The sequence below is a fragment of the Mytilus trossulus genome, chromosome 4 (genome assembly GCF_036588685.1).
Source record: "Mytilus trossulus isolate FHL-02 chromosome 4, PNRI_Mtr1.1.1.hap1, whole genome shotgun sequence".
Classification (NCBI taxonomy): domain Eukaryota; kingdom Metazoa; phylum Mollusca; class Bivalvia; order Mytilida; family Mytilidae; genus Mytilus; species Mytilus trossulus.
In genome coordinates this window covers 217,726-236,546 of record NC_086376.1, presented here as the reverse complement: position 1 = coordinate 236,546, position 18,821 = coordinate 217,726, and the positions used below count along the sequence as shown (strand labels likewise).

At 32.5% G+C, this 18,821-nt stretch overlaps 1 protein-coding gene across 1 annotated transcript in view; it reads left to right on the top strand.

Annotated features, from left to right (window-relative positions):
• The first annotated feature begins 1,966 nt into the window (after positions 1–1,966).
• LOC134714446 (zwei Ig domain protein zig-8-like) overlaps positions 1,967–18,821 on the top strand; it is a 42,782-nt gene continuing 25,927 nt past the window's right edge. Inside the window, exon 1 of the mRNA XM_063575688.1 lies at positions 1,967–2,544. Coding sequence (XP_063431758.1) covers positions 2,478–2,544 — 67 coding nt within the window. The 5' untranslated portion in view covers positions 1,967–2,477. The remainder of the gene's footprint in view (positions 2,545–18,821) is intronic.

Here is an 18,821-nt window from a genome sequence, read left to right as displayed (position 1 = left end):
CTGCTATATCTGAATGCAAATGCACAGTTAATAAAATATTAGGAAGAAACATTCAAGGCCAACATGCAAATAAACCAGTCCAAACAAAACCATGACAAGACACCAATGCGTACAACGAGGGACTTAAATTACATTCAATTTAGCTTTCAGAGACAAAACAAATATTAACAGATATCACAATTTAATGATTGCTAAAAATAATTGAAACAAAGGTAAGAGGGTGTAAAAAAACTATGAGTGGCAATTTTTAGTTTTTTCCGATGTCTATTTAGCTACCTAGCATGTCCAAAACATTCCATATCGGATTTAAATTGAATCACAACAGGTCTTGTCAAAATGAGGGACAACAACTGGAAGAAATCGTCAATAATTTGCCAACTTTGAGCCTCTGAATTTCGGCCATATGGTACCAATACACAGTTAGGGGAAACAATTGACACTTATATTTTTTAACCACCCTCGTTTCCTTCCTATCTAATAAATAACACTATTTGTGTTATGCATGTGTATATTTCTGGAAAGAGCATCTTCCATAGATTTCATTTTCAATAGTTAAAAAGGGGAAATATAATATCTTCTTTGTGTAACCATGGCAACAATCTGCATTTATCTGATATAAAATATTGCAAAAAAATTGTCACAGTGATATCTTTCCTAAAACCATAGACATGTATCTATCAAGAGGTCCAAAAAAATCAAATGCCTTTCTGCTCGTTGTTCATGGTACTCCTTAAACGTTGGCGTTAATGAAGGGTCAGTAGCTCTGCCTCGTTAATGACATCGCTCTTGTTAATTCTGAAACAAATCCTAATCTACTAAAGTATTACTTTTAATTTGTCTTTGTGAATATGTCTCTTATTGTAGAATGGTCGTCGACAAATACGTGTTTAGTAAAACAGATATAGCATGTAAATAAACAATGCCAAGGCTCCGTGTTGAAGGCCGTACTTTAACCTATAATGGTTTACTTTTTAAATTGTTATTTGGATGGAGAGTTGTCTCATTGGCACTCACACCACATCTTCCTATATCTATCTAATGACATGTACATGAATATAATGAACAAATAATAAAAATAATAAGTTTGAGAAATAAGAATTGTGTAAAATAAATAAAACAAAACTATGATAAACAAGTAATCCTGTGTTAGGATGCTAACACAAAAGTCACCAAAACGGACCCCAAATCGTTGTTCTGCAGTTTCCATGATGCCACATTACCGATGTGTAAAGTTTCATTAAATCGAATGGATTCTGATATTTTAACATTTTTGCCGTTTCCATGGTTACGGCGGCCATTTTGAAAAAAGTAATGTTTACATGTGGTAGGCAACATTTGTTTTAAGTTTCATCAATTTTGAAGCATTTTGAATTTTTTGGACATTTTTGCTGTTTCCATGGCAACGGCGGCCATTTTGAAAATTCCAAACTCAAAAGTTTAGTCTACATAAATTAGGCAACATTTGTTTTAAGTTTCAATACTTTTGAAGCATTTTGAAGTTTTTTCATATTTTTGCTGTTTCCATGGTAACGGCGGCCATTTTGAATATTCCAAAGTCCAACCCCCACTGTAATTTGTTCCCTCCATAATTGTAAACAATCATGTACCATTTAATGTCTTACAATGTAGTTTTCATTTCATGGCAAAAATGAGCAGGTTGTGTTAATTGTAGTTTGAAGCAGAAGACATATAAGGCAAAAATAAAAAAATAAAAAAAATATTTGCACATGTATGATTACAGATAAATTGAATAATGATTTTCATTCATTAATTGGTTGTCATAATTAAAAATTACATATAGAATACATGAACGTGTAGTAACAGAACCACGCGATAGCTAACTACCATAGTAAAAGACATAAATACGACTACAGGCGTTATTAACGGAACACGTTGTCATAAACAATATACATAAGTAAATTAAATATCCACATAGTCTATTTCTCTGCCAGTTCTAAATGGAATATCGGCATGCACAGTCACTAAACATTCAGTTGGCTGTTTTTAATTATTTTTGTGCTACCGTATGATCTGCTATTTAAACAGGAATCGTCCACTTTAATACATTGTTGTGAAACGGAATATAGGAATTCTGATGTGATTAGAGTTTATCGCAGTTACTCAATAAATTAAATCATCTGAGCATATCGTCTTAATATATCTGATATTGAATTCTTATCGGTCATGTGTTACGAGAAGTTATCAAATATAATAACTTGTTATTAATCATCTAATTACATTTCTCACATGGGATACTAGATTATCCTATTGGATATAACAAATGATCTGTAACGGTCCTAATTATAAAGTCATCAAATATTTAGTAATTGTTATTTTCTATTCATGAACATTGCAAATAAAGTGTCTCCGGAAATCTAATGCCGATATAAGAATGGTAATATATCAACGATAAATGTACAGGAGATTTACCTATAAATGTGGCGGGTTATATAATGATAATATTGAAGATTTGACAGATGGATATGTTATGTGAAATAAGTTACTACCTGTGGATTATCATTCCCTGGATTATACAAGTATTAGGTAAGACTTCCTTATTATCATACCTTGGTTTATACAAGTATTAGGTAAGACTTCTTAAAACTAATATCTATTTTCCTGCGAACTAGACTGAGGTTTAATATCCGTATATTTCAAATGTATTAAAAAAAATGACATGTGTCTATCATAAAATTCATAATGGAAATAGGGACTATGTCAAAGAGACAACAACCCGACCAAAGTACATATAACAAGCGAGAAAATCCCGCTCCCGGAGGTGGTCCTTAGCTGATTCCTCTCTCTCTATATATATATCTATATATGGTTGTTGTCCAGTTTAGATATGGTTGTTGTCCAGTCTAGATAATATTTCATTCATCTTCTGGACTGGTGCAATTTTACAAAACTATCAAATTGGAGGCTTTAAACAAAACTATCAAATTGGCGGCTGTAAACAAAACTATCAAATTGGCGGCTGTATACAAAACTATCAAATTGGTGGCTTTGTACAAACTGGAGGCTTTATACAAACTGGAGGCGTTATACAAATTGGAGGTTTTATACAAACTATCACATTGGAGGCTTTATACAAAACTATCACATTGGAGGCTTTATACAAAACTATCACATTGGAGGCTTTATACAAAACTATCACATTGGAGGCTTTATACAAAACTATCACATTGGAGGCTTTATACAAACTATCACATTGGAGGCTTTATACAAAACTATCACATTGGAGGCTTTATACAAAACTATCAAATTGGTGGCTTTGTACAAACTGGAGGCTTTATACAAACTGGAGGCGTTATACAAATTGGAGGTTTTATACAAACTATCACATTGGAGGCTTTATACAAAACTATCACATTGGAGGCTTTATACAAAACTATTACATTGGAGGCTTTACACAAAACTATCACATTGGAGGCTTTATACAAACTATCACATTGGAGGCTTTATACAAAACTATTACATTGGAGGCTTTATACAAAACTATCACATTGGAGGCTTTATACAAAACTATTACATTGGAGGCTTTATACAAAACTATCACATTGGAGGCTTTACACAAAACTATTACATTGGAGGCTTTATACAAAACTATCACATTGGAGGCTTTATACAAAACTATTACATTGGAGGCCTTTCTCCAACTTTGGTCAACTGGTATTCACGTCCAAAAATTGTTTGAAAGTAAAATTTACCATTCTTCTATGCCGACCGTGGATTGCAAATTGTGTGAAACTAGAAAACACTTAGTAATTGTGTGTTTATTATTTTATTTTGCTATACATGTTTTATGTATATTATTCAATGTTCATCATATATATATAAATAAATAATACATGGTATTTCTTGAGAAACCTGAAAAGTTGGAGGTCTTATTGAATCTTTTAGTTTCAAACAGATATGTCAATCTATGATCCTATCTCAATATAGAGAACGCTTTGAATTGTTGTATTATATATTAGATATGTGCTTAGTTGGGCTACTTTGAAAATAAAAATAAAATTAAAAAGGAAAACGAGGAATGTGTCAAAAGAAACTACAACCCGATCGAAAAGCAGAAAGCAGTTGAAGGCCACTAATTGGTCTGCAATACAGCGATAAAATTCTGCACCCGGAGACGGGAAAAACTTATAAATTCTTGAAACAATGTACGAGATCAATTAAATCTTTAATCCAAAGAAAATTAAGATATAAAATTTGTGAACATTTCTTCAATGTTAAATTGTGGTTTTCCGATATGAACCTTTACGAAACTAGTCGTTTATTTTTCCTAGGATTTAATAACATGCCTTCAAGATGGAATATTATTCTTTACAATTCATATATTACAGTAACAAATCTGATATCTTTGTATTTACAAAGCGACAGTGAAACGTACATTTTGTAAGTGGGTTTTACATTATAACTATTTTAAACGTTTTTAAATAAGTTTTATTATTGAATACCAATACTTCATCGGAACAATAATTGTTTTTTCCACAATGTTGACTTAAATTAAACGTTAATAGGAAAATTTTGCGTCAAATTAAATCTGTACATTCTATTCGGCTGATTTGACTCACCTTTTTACTCAAGAACAATTAAGTCTTCATTTATTCTAAATCCATTACTAAAACATAACCTTAACTACTTGTGTATCTTTAAGTTTAATTAAAACAAAGTCTATAAAGACTAGTATGCCTTTATCTGGTATTTATTTGAATTTCCTAATGATATACCATATGTGACTAGTATGCCTTTATCTGGTATTTATTTGACCGTTATTACATTTCCTATTGATATATCATATGTGACTAGTATGCCTTTATCTGGTATTTATTTGACCGTTATTACATGTGCAAGTGATATATCATATGTGACTAGTATGCTTTAATCTGGTATTTAATTGACCGTTATTACATGTGCAAGTGATATATCATACAAAGACTAGTATGCTTTAATCTGATATTTATTTGACCGTTAATACATGTGCAAGTGATATATCATACAAAGACTAGTATATCTTTATCTGGTATTTATTTGATCGTTATTACATGTGCAAGTGATATATCATACAAAGACAAGTATATCTTTATCTGGTATTTATTTGACCGTTATTACATGTGCAAGTGATATATCATACAAAGACTAGTATATCTTTATCTGGTATTTATTTGACCGTTATTACATGTGCAAGTGATATATCATACAAAGACAAGTATATCTTTACCTGGTATTAATTTGACCGTTATTACATGTGCAAGTGATATATCATACAAAGACAAGTATATCTTTATCTGGTATTTATTTGACCGTTATTACATGTGCAAGTGATATATCATACAAAGACTAGTATATCTTTATCTGGTATTTATTTGACCGTTATTACATGTGCAAGTGATATATCATACAAAGACTAGTATATCTTTATCTGGTATTAATTTGACCGTTATTACATGTGCAAGTGATATATCATACAAAGACAAGTATATCTTTATCTGGTATTTATTTGACCGTTATTACATGTGCAAGTGATATATCATACAAAGACAAGTATATCTTTATCTGGTATTAATTTGACCGTTATTACATGTGCAAGTGATATATCATACAAAGACTAGTATATCTTTATCTGGTATTAATTTGACCGTTATTACATGTGCAAGTGATATATCATACAAAGACTAGTATATCTTTATCTGGTATTAATTTGACCGTTATTACATGTGCAAGTGATATATCATACAAAGACTAGTATATCTTTATCTGGTATTTATTTGACCGTTATTACATGTGCAAGTGATATATCATACAAAGACAAGTATATCTTTATCTGGTATTAATTTGACCGTTATTACATGTGCAAGTGATATATCATACAAAGACTAGTATATCTTTATCTGGTATTTATTTGACCGTTAATACATGTGCAAGTGATATATCATACAAGGACTAGTATATCTTTATCTGGTATTAATTTGACCGTTATTACATGTGCAAGTGATATATCATACAAAGACTAGTATATCTTTATCTGGTATTAATTTGACCGTTATTACGTCCTCGAGTGATATATCATACAAAGACTAGTATATCTTTATCTGGTATTTATTTGACCGTTAATACATGTGCAAGTGATATATCATACAAGGACTAGTATATCTTTATCTGGTATTAATTTGACCGTTATTACATGTGCAAGTGATATATCATACAAGGACTAGTATATCTTTATCTGGTATTAATTTGACCGTTATTACATGTGCAAGTGATATATCATATAAAGACTAGTATATCTTTATCTGGTATTTATTTGACCGTTAATACATGTGCAAGTGATATATCATACAAGGACTAGTATATCTTTATCTGGTATTTATTTGACCGTTATTACATGTGCAAGTGATATATCATACAAAGACTAGTATATCTTTATCTGGTATTAATTTGACCGTTATTACATGTGCAAGTGATATATCATACAAAGACTAGTATATCTTTATCTGGTATTTATTTGACCGTTATTACATGTGCAAGTGATATATCATACAAAGACTAGTATATCTTTATCTGGTATTTATTTGACCGTTAATACATGTGCAAGTGATATATCATACAAAGACTAGTATATCTTTATCTGGTATTTATTTGACCGTTATAACATGTGCAAGTGATATATCATACAAAGACAAGTATATCTTTATCTGGTATTAATTTGACCGTTATTACATGTGCAAGTGATATATCATACAAAGACTAGTATATCTTTATCTGGTATTAATTTGACCGTTTTTACGTCCTCGAGTGATATATCATACAAAGACTAGTATATCTTTATCTGGTATTAATTTGACCGTTATTACATGTGCAAGTGATATATCATACAAAGACTAGTATATCTTTATCTGGTATTAATTTGACCGTTATTACATGTGCAAGTGATATATCATACAAAGACTAGTATATCTTTATCTGGTATTAATTTGACCGTTATTACATGTGCAAGTGATATATCATACAAAGACTAGTATATCTTTATCTGGTATTAATTTGACCGTTTTTACGTCCTCGAGTGATATATCATACAAAGACTAGTATATCTTTATCTGGTATTTATTTGACCGTTATAACATGTGCAAGTGATATATCATACAAAGACAAGTATATCTTTATCTGGTATTAATTTGACCGTTATTACATGTGCAAGTGATATATCATACAAAGACTAGTATATCTTTATCTGGTATTAATTTGACCGTTATTACATGTGCAAGTGATATATCATACAAAGACAAGTATATCTTTATCTGGTATTTATTTGACCGTTATTACATGTGCAAGTGATATATCATACAAAGACAAGTATATCTTTATCTGGTATTAATTTGACCGTTATTACATGTGCAAGTGATATATCATACAAAGACTAGTATATCTTTATCTGGTATTTATTTGACCGTTATTACATGTGCAAGTGATATATCATACAAAGACTAGTATATCTTTATCTGGTATTAATTTGACCGTTATTACATGTGCAAGTGATATATCATACAAAGACTAGTATATCTTTATCTGGTATTAATTTGACCGTTATTACATGTGCAAGTGATATATCATACAAAGACTAGTATATCTTTATCTGGTATTAGTTTGACCGTTTTTACGTCCTCGAGTGATATATCATACAAAGACTAGTATATCTTTATCTGGTATTAATTTGACCGTTATTACATGTGCAAGTGATATATCATACAAAGACTAGTATATCTTTATCTGGTATTAATTTGACCGTTATTACATGTGCAAGTGATATATCATACAAAGACTAGTATATCTTTATCTGGTATTTATTTGACCGTTATTACATGTGCAAGTGATATATCATACAAAGACTAGTATATCTTTATCTGGTATTTATTTGACCGTTATTACATGTGCAAGTGATATATCATACAAAGACAAGTATATCTTTATCTGGTATTAATTTGACCGTTATTACATGTGCAAGTGATATATCATACAAAGACTAGTATATCTTTATCTGGTATTAATTTGACCGTTATTACATGTGCAAGTGATATATCATACAAAGACTAGTATATCTTTATCTGGTATTAATTTGACCGTTATTACATGTGCAAGTGATATATCATACAAAGACTTGTATATCTTTATCTGGTATTAATTTGACCGTTATTACATGTGCAAGTGATATATCATACAAAGACTAGTATATCTTTATCTGGTATTTAATTGACCGTTATTACATGTGCAAGTGATATATCATACAAAGACTAGTATATCTTTATCTGGTATTAATTTGACCGTTATTACATGTGCAAGTGATATATCATACAAAGACTAGTATATCTTTATCTGGTATTAATTTGACCGTTATTACATGTGCAAGTGATATATCATACAAAGACTAGTATATCTTTATCTGGTATTTATTTGACCGTTATTACGTCCTCGAGTGATGTATCATATGTGACATAGTAAATTAAACATTCGTGCATGCATTTGAAACATGAAAAACTTAGATGCAAATCTTTATTTCCAATTATACTACAGCCTTATTTCATTTTAGTAATTACCTGTCGCTTTCTCTTAAACATTGTGGACCTTTTGTTCTGAAAAAATTAAGAGACTTATCTGACGCCAAGGAAAGCTCAAGCAAAGAGATATATTCTGGCCTCGGAGTTAAAAACTTCATGTTATAATGTCATATCTTTCCATAAATAGAGTAGCGCTAGATAATTCTATGCCATTATCTATCTGTCCTGCCCTGTGCACACACCTGTCCTTATAGCCCCTAACAGTCCCAGGGCACTCCTTATAGTCATGCAATATACCCCCATCTCTCCTTATAGTCCTTCCATGTACACCTATCTCCCCTAACAGTCCCAGGGCACTCCTTATAGTCATGCAATATACCCACCATCTCTCCTTATAGTCCTTCCATGTACACCTATCTCCCCTAACAGTCCCAGGGCACTCCTTATAGTCATGCAATATACCCACCATCTCTCCTTAAAGTCCTTCCATGTACACCTATCTCCCCTAACAGTCCCAGGGCACTCCTTATAGTCATGCAATATACCCCCATCTCTCCTTATAGTCCTTCCATGTACACCTATCTCCCCTAACAGTCCCAGGGCACTCCTTATAGTCATGCAATATACCCACCATCTCTCCTTATAGTCCTTCCATGTACACCTATCTCCCCTAACAGTCCCAGGGCACTCCTTATAGTCATGCAATATACCCACCATCTCTCCTTATAGTCCTACCCTGTTCACATATCTCCCCTAACAGTCCCAGGGCACTCCTTAAAGTCCTTCCATGTACACCCATCTCCTCTAACAGTCAAACCCTGTACATAAATCACTGCACACAGTTCTTTCTCGGGCACTCCTTGTAGTCATTTCCTGTAAACCATCCTTCCTAAATGTCCTGCCCTGTAAGCTTAAAGTCTATGCCATTACTATACACCTAGCTGTTCTGCTCTCTGTAAACATCTGCTCCTATAGTTCTGGCCTGTTGTTATATTTCGATTTCTGGTCTTCTGGTTTTCGGGACTGCGGCACACAATTTATCTCTTATGTCCGAAACAGTGTCACATGTTTATCTATCAATTATTAAGTTATTTGTCGTCTGTCAGTGCAGAAGCATGGCCTTGTATTTAAAACTAAATGAAGTAAAGTGTGAAGTACAGTTTATTTGTCGACTCATTGCTTGATTGTTACCATAGTCGCCAAGCCAAGTACACGATACTATACACCCATCTCTCTTTATATGCCTGCCCTGTACACCAATCTGTCCTGTTATTGCTGCCCAGTATACCAATCACTCCTAATAGTCCTGCCCTAATATTCCTGCCCAGTACATCCATCACTCCTAATAGTCCTGATATGTACCACATTTATACTAATATGCATGTCCTGTACAATCATATGCCGTAATAGACCTGCCTTGTACACCCATCTACCGTAATATTACTTCCCGGTACAACCATCTACTCTAATATTCATACCCTGTACACCTATATCTCCTGATATTCCTGCCCAGTACATCCATCACTCCTTATATATATCCCTGGCATGTACTCTCTCCTATTAGTCCTACCATGTACATGTATCTCTCTTAATATATAGTCCGGTTCAGTACACGTATCTCTCCTACTAGTCCTGGCCTGTACACCCATCACTCCTAATAGTCCTAAAATGCACATCCATTTCTTCTAATAGTCCTGATATAACACCCATATTTCCTAATCATTGTCCAGACCTTCTACGCATTTCTACTATGGCACACACATTCGCCATATTCCTTTACTTACTATATATATGACACACACATTCGCCATGTTCCTTTACTTACTATATATATATGACACACACATTTGCCATGTTCCTTTACTTACTATATATATATGACACACACATTTGCCATGTTCCTTTACTTACTATATATATATGACACACACATTTGCCATGTTCCTTTACTTACTATATATATGACACACACATTTGCCAAGTTAATTTACTTACTATAAATGACACGCATATTCTCCATGATCCTTTACTTACTTTATATATGACACACATATCCACAATGTCCCTGTACTTACTATAAATTACACATTTATTCGCCATCTTCCTTTACTTACTTTATATATGACACACATATCCACAATGTTCATGTATACTTACTATAAATTACACATTTATTCGCCATCTTCATTTACTTACTTTATATATGACACACATATCCACATGGTCCCTGTACTTACTATAAATTACACATTTATTCGCCATCTTCCTTTACTTACTTTATATATGACACACATATCCACAATGTTCATGTATACTTACTATAAATTACACATTTATTCGCCATCTTCATTTACTTACTTTATATATGACACACATATTCGTCATGTTACTTTACTTACTTTATATATGGCACACATATTCGACATTATACTTTACTTACTCTATGACACAAGACGTTTGTTACGTCAGTTGTGATTTTCATCATTTCATTCATTAAATTGACAAGTTATTATGTGTGTTTATCTATTTTTCTGTTTTCTGTTCATCCATAATAAACTGCAATACATCAATACAATTGTAATGCAAGTTTTATTCAAAAGAAAACAACATTATACACGAAAAAAGGGAATATGTACTTCTCATACTTAACTCAACTACTCCCGCACTCTGTTAGAATAGTTCGTGTTATGATTTATATAATTCAATAATCTATATATTCATTGGTGTGTGTACAATGCTTGTGTAATTATGATATTGCCATACTTTGAAGAAAACTGCTTATAAAAATCGAATTGGCAAAAAATAACAAATTATAAAAAACAATCGTTCATTTCTGTTTTGGTATTATAGTAAATTACATAAGACAACTTGTCCCAAGACATGGTTAAATCGATAGACATTATACGTTATACAGGCCTTACGTTCTCTGTGTATAGTGATACAATAGAGTATGGCACCATTGCGTGATGCGATTGCTATAATGCAGAGGAGTTCCTAATGGACTAAATAATATATTGTTACTATCAATATTAGTGACACGAGTAAAAAGACTTACTTACTATATGTATTAAATATTCATTACAAGTGCTGTCTGTCTAACTTGCAGTTCGGTATCAGTACATACATGATATATCTAATAAACTCATCATAGATACCAGGACTAAAATTTGTATATACGCAGACGCGTGTTTCGTCTACAAAAGACTCATCTGTGACGCTCGAGTAAAAAAAAGTTAAAATTGCCAAATAAAGTACAAAGTTGAAATGCATTGAGGACCAAAATTCCTAAAAGTTTTGCCAAATACAGCTAAGGTAATCTATGCCTGAGGTAGAACAGGTATGGTTTTTTTTGGAAAAAAAAGTTTGTTTCCAGGTTTTGGTGAAAAAAATAATTTGTTTTGGACCCTGAGAAAAAAAAATTGTTTGTTTCACCCTCAGCTGCCACTATATGTAATGCTAAAATTGAAAGAAAAAATTGTTTTCGGTTTGTCGCTAAAAAAATAGATTGTTCTTCGCCGAAGGCGAAAAAAAAAGTTTGCACAGAAAAAAACCATAGCCCCCTAGAGAATCTAGAAATGTTTAATTAATTTCTATCGTTTGTATAGTATGTACATAAACTATGTTCAAGCCATCGTTATCACTTTACCAGTTAGTTTTAGCGCGTTATAAAAGTATGCGTCTTATCATTTCAACAATAGTGAATAACATGCATTACACGTCATCTCCTGGATATAAGTAGTCAGTACTAATTATCATACCGTCTTTTTATCTGCCAAAATATGGCACTAGGCTAACGTGCTTTTAATCAACCAATTTGTCAGAACTATTAGGTAAATTGCATTCGACCATTCCGTTATGTTGAAAACCAAGCGGATATTGACCCATAGTTTGTGTTTTCCTTTCGTATTGACCGAATCGACAACTACAGATATTGTTAATTGATTTCATCGTTTGGAAATTTCATCATAATGTATCATCTTGCGATAACGATGTTTAAGATGTCTTTGTATGCGTCTTTTGAAAAAGATACAAACAAAAAAAATCAGTAAAATTTAGACAAAAATAAAAAAATTCCCAGAAATCAATGCACATAAGTGTAATACCTGAATAGATATAAGATGATGTGGTATGAGTGTCAATGAGACAACTCTCTACCAAGGTCTTAATTTGTAAATGTAAACCATTAAAGGTACATGAATACGTACGGTCTTCAAACAATACCGGTTTTGTAAATCATCTAAAAGAAAAGTTTTACGTTGAACTTCTTACTTGTATAAGATGGATAACTGAAGGTAATGTAAACGAGACATCATCTGCCCCTAGATATCTCACTTAAATACAAAAGAACGGCTTGGAGACCTGGGCTAGCATTATTACTGTAAGCCCTCTCTCATGCAGCTTGAAGGCTGTATGGTGACTTATAGTTGCTAAATTCTGTGTCATTTGGTCTGTGGTGGTGAAATGTCTTATTAGCAATATTCCTATTTTTATATTATTTATATACAAGTCTTATTTCTTACAGACATTCGGTTCTAAAACAGTAATTAAATTATGATTTATATGTAGTCATTAATTCCGCACATTATAAATTTCGCACGAGATAGACAAAACCTGTCTAATATATTTCATCACGTTATTACTAGTACTAGAGATTTCTTTTTTATTGCTTTGTTATGGATTCTTCAATCAGTTGATTTGATATATTATGTAAGAATATTCAAAGTAAATAAGCAAAAGAAATATAATATAAACATATTAACGGAAAGAAAATAAATAGGAAAATATATTTATCACCCACATATTTATGAGAGCACAGCGCACTGTAAGGAATATACACTTTAAAAATAAGGAGAACTGGTATGATTGGTAATTAAATATACTAACCACTAGAAACCAAACGACGTTATTTACTAAACTATAGGTCATCTTACAGTCTTTAACATATAGATTCCACAACCGAAACAATGTGTTACGATATTTCTCCACTCGAGACAGTTAAAAGTTTAATATTTAAAGCACGAAACTTACCGAGCTTTTAAAATAATTAAAACTTAACTGTCGAGAGTGGAGAAAATGAACATAACCATACCATTGGTTACATGTATAACTGTCATATCGTTAAAGCGAATCGAGGTTTGACGTCCATTTGTGCTCATGAATAAAATCGAGTAAATCATGAGTAAACCATCTTGTCATCTATGAGGGCGATGTGTGTTGGTAAACCATCTTGTCATCTATAAGGGCGATGTGTGTTGCCCTCCATGTTCGGCTCTAGCGTTATACAAAACAACAGATGCATACTTTTTTAAAGGTTTGCCACGTGTTTTCGAAGTAATTAAATAACTACATGCGAACATCTTTCATTCTTCTCCCGAAGTCCATATCGAGAATTAGAGCTCACTCCGTACGGATACAATAACACACCTTATAAAGTCCAATTCGTGAAGTAGAGATCACTCCGTACGGATACAATAACACACCTTATAAAGTCAAATTCGTAGAGTAGAGATAACTCCGTACGGATACAATAACACACTTTATAAAGTCCAATTCGTGAAGTAGAGATAACTCCGTACGGATACAATAACACACTTTATAAAGTCCAATTCGGGAAGTAGAGATCACTCCGTACGGATACAATAACACACCTTATAAAGTCCAATTCGGGAAGTAGAGATCACTCCGTACGGATACAATAACACACCTTATAAAGTGTAATTCGTAAAGTAGAGATCACTCCGTATGGATATAGTACACCGTATAAAGTCCCAAATCGAGCAGTAGACCTCAGTCCATACGGGTACACTTACACAACAACACTTGAGTATACACAATTTAAAGATGGCATGCATTTAAAAACATTTAATTGTAGCATATAACATTTAAGCGTGACGAAGTAACTAAACAATTGTAGCATGTGACCTGACGAATTTATAAACATTCAATTTTCGCATGTAACATGCGTTAGCGTGCCGAAGAAGTTAAACAGTTGTAGAGACATGTAAGCGTGGCGAATTCACATACATTTAACTGTAGCATAATTACATGTTTAAGCGAGACGAAGTAACTAAAAATATTTGTAGCATGAAAGCGTGACTAAGTTTATATCTATAGTTGGTTGCTAATTAGGTACACAGATTGACAATGATAGTGTAGGAGTTACGGTTGTTTGATCTTAAGAAGATTGTCATAATACATGTAATAAAATAATAAGAAAAAGAGAGCATAAGTATACCGAAAGAATCTGATTCAAGTTTGGGAAACGATATAACGGTATCAGTGAAGCAACCAAGGAACTGTTAGTAGTTTGTGTGCATTGTTGTGGTTTAAATCAGAGGATAGTGAAAATTCAAGTTGCCTTGAACTTTATATGAAGTATTGTAAGATTTCTATTATTGTTTTCGCATGGAACGATTTACAAAAAAGTACATGAAAATATTGCATAGCTTTTATACATATAGTCCTGTTCAAATCAGCAAACTATGATAAATCCTAATCACTTTATATGTATATACATACACGTATGTGTAAAATCTGCACAGTAAAACATTGCATCACTAACACATAATCTTAGAAATAATATCGGGACTAAGTTTGAATGTGTACATGTAAGATTCGACTTACAAAAGGGAAAACAAGTAAGGAAAAAGTATTAGGTAAACGCCATTTCTACTTGGGGAATAAAATTCATTCCACTCAGTTTGTTATTTCAATAATTTTTATAGAGTAACTGCGACTACACATTTTATAATTTTCCTCTGAAGAATCTGCCATTTGCTGAGAATATCAAAACAACTTTTATTTCATAAAGGTTTTATATTTTTTGACAATTTTTTTTGTGTTGTTTAAACATGTAAAACGTTGTCTTAAATTATTTTCTCGTTATGGAGCCTTTTTTTATAATAATAATTTTATTTAATCTTATAAATACAATAAAGATATAGCATTTTGTAAAAGTAGAACAACGTTACGTTACATGTTACAAAAGAACCAATTTCGCAGTATTTTCACAGAGATCGCACTATTTCATCAGATCTGTTCATGGCCCGAATAGTTATTTCACTACCTGTTCATGGTCCGTATAGTTATTTCAAAACCTGTTCATGTTCCGTATAGTTATTTCAATACCTGTTCATGGTCCGTATAGTTATTTCAATATCTGTTCATGGTCCGTATAGTTATTTCAATATCTGTTCATGGTCCGTATAGTTATTTCAATACCTGTTTATGGTCCGTATAGTTATTTCAATACCAAACCAATGTCTACGTATCTATTGTTTAATTGGTAAACAAAACTTCCTATAGATCACGTGGTCTGTAAATATGCTATCCATCATCGATTGTTATGATTTAATTATTAATGTTTACTGATAGGATGAAAGTATTAAATATGCATGCTTACCTTTCACTGAACTATGCATGATTAATGTCCGCCTTCAATTAGAGAATTTGTCTGGAAATGTAAAACCTTCAATAGTTCAGCTTAGATATCGTTTTGGTCAAAGCTTACATTTACTCTATGGAGTTACTTGATATCGAACTCAGCTTGTTAAACAACTAACATTGTTCTTATGTTTGGATGTTATACAAATGTTTAAAGTAATGGAAAAGGTAGACTTGCTACATGTCCCTTCCTAATGTTTTTTCTTCTTTTTTTCAATTTTGCCCCTTTAATAGTTTCACTGCTATAACTAGGAGATTACAATTATACTGACATCTGCAGGAGGTTTCTCCAAGGGCAATCAGTAGGCTAGCACTTATCAGTAAACATATAAATTAGTAAGAGAAAAATAATAGAAAGGGAATTGTAGCAAGTCTATGGAAAAGGTTGACCGCCCGCATTTTTTTTTATCCCCACAACAATCTGTATCTGCATGTCTAAAATCAGGAGTTGTTTTTTGCTGTATATCATAAATTATGTTTGCAAGTCGTGTACGTGGTAACAGACGCTGTCTGACTTGCCAAAAAATATTGAACACTTAAACATTAATTTTACTTGCCACTTTTATACTGGGTCTGTGTACAATATATTTTGTAATGTAACTTGCAAAACCCGGAATGTTGTATACCTTCTTCAGTGTCGATGTTGGCGAGGCAGACCTAAATGACTACTCCTGCAAATCCCGCCTCCCCGTAAATAAAGACAACAGTAGTATACCGCTGTTCAAAACTCATAAATCCATGGACAAAAAACAAAATCGGGGTAACAAACTAAAACTGAGGTAAACGCACTTTTGGGGACAGGTTACACGTGCCTGCCCTTTTCTCTAATTTCCTAAATGAATTAAAAATCGCCGAACAATTTAAATGAAGAATCGTGCATACTCATATGGGGACCTTACTTTAACCAAACTTCACAGAAACAATAAATTCAGGATCTTTTGGAATCATGAATAAAGCCAATAATGATTAGCCTGACAATTTATCTTACATGAAATTCAAAGGCAAAACTACAAAAGAGAGAATCATTCCCCTACACCCTCCTACCCAAATTCCTTTAGAATATTAGAATAAAAAAATCTGCATCAAATTTATATTTTTTTTATTTTATTTTTTTCATTAGAATGAGTTTTTTTTCCTAAAACGATGCGCGACAATATAATTATTTAAAACAACTCGTGCTTTATTTAAAACCTCCAAAACATGATGATATATCTTCATCGTTATATTTTTGGCCGGACAAATACCGAAAACTCGAATAGCCACTGCCTTAAATATAAGAGGAGAACAACGACACAACATAAAAATGTAACACACGTAAGTCGATCGTCATTTGAGATCGCCTGGGCACGACTAAGCTGATCTCAAAAACCATACCATCACAATCATAGACTACAACGAGGGTTGGTCATGGACCGAAAGGCTTGCTCGTGAGAGGTTTTGGGTAAGAAAGTTAAGACATTTTCCCAGTAGGCATTAATGAAAAAAACTCATTTCCCCTAACATCACACATTTTTTCTAACAACACTTGTTTCCTTATTTTATCTGAATTAATATACTCGTTTGAATAAAAGGGTTCTATTCATTTGGTAGGGATGTACAAGTACGCAGTCACGTTCAATTATTTAACTTTAGTCCAAATTTATAATTTTTTTTCTAATCTTTATTTAACTGTTATTTATTTGAGACATTTAAATACCGTCGTCATTATACCAGCTTAGATCGGTCAGTGTTGTTTATTGGGAATGTATTTACACCCAGTTATTTAACATCTTAGTCCATCGTCATTTGGAATTTTAAAATTGTGCCACTTCATATTGCAAATTACTATTTTTATTTTTAGGCATATCTTTGGGTCTTTGCGTCGTGTTTTGGAAATTTTAGAATTGTAGTTGCATCCCTATATATGATGTTCGGGTAAAACTGTTTAATTGTTTAGAATTCAAGATTGCTATAGTTTTATAATCAGAATAGATTTACACCGAGATCATACTGATGATATCTGTTATCCCAAATGTTTACCGTTTTGGCGATGTTGTACCATTTTAGACCGATTATCTCTTTGTAAAGATAAAAACATATGTTTGGATCTTTTTTCCGTAAAATTCGAACAGTGAATCAATACATCTATGAAATACGAGTGTTCATGTGTCTGTCCCAAATCGGGGACCTTGTAAATATTTCACCCAAATCCGGGACCTCGTTCATATTTGTCCCAACTCGGGGACCTCGTCCATATTTGTCCCAAGTCGGGACCTCGTCAATATGTGTACCAAGTCGTAGACCCCGTCAGTATTTGTCTCAAATTCCGGGACCTTGTTAGTATTTGTACCAAACCAGGGACCTCGTCAATGAGTGTCCAACGTCGAATGACTTCGTCAATATGTGTTGCAAGACGGAGAACTCGTCAGTATATATTTATCCGTAGTTAATCTTGTCAATGTGTTTTTAAGTCATGGACATCGTCAATATTTATTATAATATGTATATCCAAATGTTTTCCTTTGTGTAGAATCGGGGTCAATGTCAACTCTTTTGGTGCTTTTGACAAATCAAGTATCATCTGTTATAAATTAAGGATGATTCAAAGCTTGTCTGAGATTATCTAATTTTATTGTTTAGCTCGTTTTGTATAATGTGAAGATTTCACTCTCAGAGTGGTATAGTTTTAAGTTGTTTAAAAAATCCACAAATTCCACACGTATAGTACTAACTGCCCATCAATAAAACCCGCTGATACGTAAAACATGTTGGTCAAGCAGCTTAATTATATTTATTATCAATTATCGTTGGTATCTTGTGCATGCTGTCGGGCTAATGAACAAG